Source organism: Elephantulus edwardii, unplaced genomic scaffold (assembly GCF_000299155.1).
Source record: "Elephantulus edwardii isolate Elephantulus edwardi_28Jun2011 unplaced genomic scaffold, EleEdw1.0 scaffold00113, whole genome shotgun sequence".
NCBI lineage: Eukaryota > Metazoa > Chordata > Mammalia > Macroscelidea > Macroscelididae > Elephantulus > Elephantulus edwardii.
In genome coordinates this window covers 9,260,525-9,263,858 of record NW_006399863.1, presented here as the reverse complement: position 1 = coordinate 9,263,858, position 3,334 = coordinate 9,260,525, and the positions used below count along the sequence as shown (strand labels likewise).

Here is a 3,334-nt window from a genome sequence, read left to right as displayed (position 1 = left end):
TGACTCTGGAGGATATTATGCTGAGTGAAGTATCTCAGTCACAAAAGGACAAATACTACACGATGCCACTGTTGTAAAACAGGACTGACCTTGGGGTTGGAGAGAGACTGAGAAAGATGGGTTCAATAATGTATACTGCATTGAAACAGATGAGGGAAAAAACTGTTTAAAAGGGATATGTGATTAGGTATTTTTGTCATGACAGGAGTCTAGAGCAAAGGCTACATGGTGGAGTGGACCTGGGGGGAGGGTTTGTGAAACAAAGAAAGAATTTGTCTTTTACTTTTCCAAGAGGGTAGTGTACTGGGGGAGGGTTGGGAGGGAAGAAAAGTGCAACAGTGAATGAATGGAAATAAAAAAAACAACAACAAAGGAATGAGCTCAATCTACTGACTTATCAAAAGAAAGGAGGAGTATGATATTGCCTAATTGTTAGACTTTTCCATCCCCTTGAAATGCTAAGGAATGATACAGAGACCAGAATTAAAAGCATAGCTAGATGTATTTCTGCCAAGTACACTATTATCAGGGCACAAAAAGAATTTAAGAATCTTTTAGATCTGTTCTTTGGTTTCTTCTGGAAACCATGTTTAGTCTGGAATCATAATAACTGACTTTTCTAAATAGCTACGATGTTGTTGTTATGTGCCATTGAGCAGCCTATGACTCAAAGCAACCCTACTAAAAGCCCACCCGAACCTTGTCCAATCCAGCGCCATTCCTCTAATATGCGTGAGCCCATTGTTATAGCCACTGTGTCAAACCATCTTGTTGAAGGTCTTCCTCTCCTACAGCACAATCAAATAATAACACAGCCCAGTCCACGGGGCCTTCACCAGCCTTTCTATGAACCCAAACCCCTCCCAGCATTACTCACCTGGTCCTTTGGCTTTCGGTCTTTGCTTTGGGGCTGCTGAGGCTGCACTGGGACATTCTTTGCCACAATGTCATTGTCCGAGGACCACGTGGAAATGTGGTTTTTCAGCTGAGCACTGGGTTTAGTGTTACTCTGCAGTCTCTCCTCCTTCACCTGAGAAATACTGCCTTTACCTCCTAACTCATTAGATGGATTAAGGTGTTCTGGTTGAGTCCTATGAGTTGAGTCGCTTGTTGAATTCCTCCTTTCTGCAGGCAAAATGTCGATATTGACTCTACTGATTGTCGCCAATGACTCTTCAGTGTGGCTCAAGTCTGGTTTGTGGACGTGGTCTTTCTGATCCACAGGAGTTTTCGATGGGCCAGTGACCACAGGCATCTCCTGGGATAAACATCTATCTTCTCCCTGAGTAAAAATGGGCTTCCAATTTATTTCAGGACTCTTCAAAGCATATATAAAAATAAACTTAAAATGGATCAATGACCTAAATCAAAGAGCTAAAATTATAAAGCTTTTAGAAGACAACACAGGTATAAATTTTTATGACCCTATGTTTAGCAATGGATTCTTAAGGAGGACATCAAAAGCAAGAGCAACAAGAGAGAAAAAAAATAAACAAATTGGAATTCATTACCGTTAAAAACCCACTGCCCTGAAATAATCTTTATACAAGTTAAAATTAATTAGTAAAGACTGTGCACCTTGAGAGTTCCATTCTTTTAAGAACTCACTAGGCAAAATCAAACTCACAACAGCAACATGAAAAACCACAAAGGACACTTCAGAGGCATTGCATTTGTGTGGATGGAGGAGGGTCGGAATGACTGAAGAAAGAACAGCATCAGTGTCACAGAACTGTACAGGCAGAAACTGCTAAACTGGTGTATGTGCTGCGTTCTCAACAACAGATTATTTTTAAAAACCCAATTTTTTATGCTTCAAAGTACACCATCAAGGGAGTGAAAAGAAAATAGGGAGACGGTCAGTGGAGTCTGACCTACTTTAACTTCACAAGATGAAACAAACATCAAAATCCCAAAGGTGCATGGTTTGTATCCACTAGATACTCTGCTGGAGGAGGGACAATCTTCTCCGGTACCAGTCGGATCTGATTCGACAGTATACACACAATAAAAAAAATAAAAAATAAATTAAAAAAAAAAAGATGGAACATCAACAGCACAGAGCTGATGCCTCTGAGGTCAGACGTGGCTCCCATGCTCCACATCTTCTAACATCAAATATTCCACCCATGGCACTCCCCACTTCACTAGGTTATGTGGCAATGGCCACATAGAACTCAGAGATAATATTCATGATTATGGGGCTTATTTGGAAGTAAAAAGCTACAATTTAGGCACCGAAAGTCAGCGAAGTATTCTTTGGTGTACTCAGGCAGGCCGCTCTGACCCTCAGCCTCTTGTCCCTGGTTTCTGCCTTGTGCAAGTGTTGACAATGATCTCTTGTTGGTAGGAGCCATCAAGTCGACTACTATCCAAAGTGACCTTATGAACAACAGACTGAAACCTGCCCTGTCTTGCACCATCCTCAAGTTCTCTTAGCTTTGTCAATTCTGTGCCATCTCTACTCTGCCACTGAGCCTAGGCCCAAGGGGGCTCAGCTCTAGCTGAGTGGGTTGGTAGGCTTAGTTCCCCTGGTAAGTGCCCAAAGGTTCTCACTTAACCAGCTGACTTGCTCTCTGGGTCAGGAACCCACACTGTTTCAAAATCTCTGGTCCTTGGCTGCTGCTTTTACTGCTGCTGCTTCTCCCACCTCTGCTGCCATCTCTTGGCTACACTTGTTGTTGATAATGAGATCTTTGTTTTGGGTGTGCTCAATTTGAGCCTGGCAAAACTGATGAATCCCCACATTAGCATGATACACATATTCTCTGTATGGTCTTTACCCAGCCATGTGGTGAAACAAAGACAATGTCTTAGAAGAGTCTTATCAAATTAGTCACTGTTGTCAGGTGCCACAAAGTGGGTTCTGTCTCAAAGCAACAGCCAGCGGCAGGAGACTGTTCTGCACCATCTTCACAGTCCCTCCTGTGACTGAGTCCGGTGGTGAAGCCATCTCATTGTGGGTCTTTTTCACTGACCCTCTATTTTACCAAACATAATGTCTTTCTGTGGGAACTGGGCCTTTTTTTTTTTTTACAGCATATTCTTTCCATTTAATTTTTTTTCTCTCACTCATTGTTGTACATTTTCCTCCCTGCCCACCCCTCCCCCAGTTTGCTTTTCTCTTTGAAAAAAAAAATTTCTTTCATTGTTATACAATCTCCTCCCAGTCCACAGTTCACTTTACTAAGCATTTCTTTTTCTGGAATCTTGTCATGAAAATAATACCCAATCTTCAATAATGTATACTGCACTGAAACAGAGGAGGGAGAGAACCGTCTAAAAGAGAGATGTAACTGGGTATTTCTGTCATCACAGGAGACTAGAGCGAGGG

General features: G+C 42.1%; 1 protein-coding gene across 1 annotated transcript in view; it reads right to left on the bottom strand.

The window, feature by feature from the left end:
- Positions 1-3,334, bottom strand: part of NEK4 (NIMA-related kinase 4) — a 43,796-nt gene that overhangs the window by 26,451 nt on the left and 14,011 nt on the right. Inside the window, 1 exon segment of the mRNA XM_006892292.1 lies at positions 878-1,282. Coding sequence (XP_006892354.1) covers positions 878-1,282 — 405 coding nt within the window.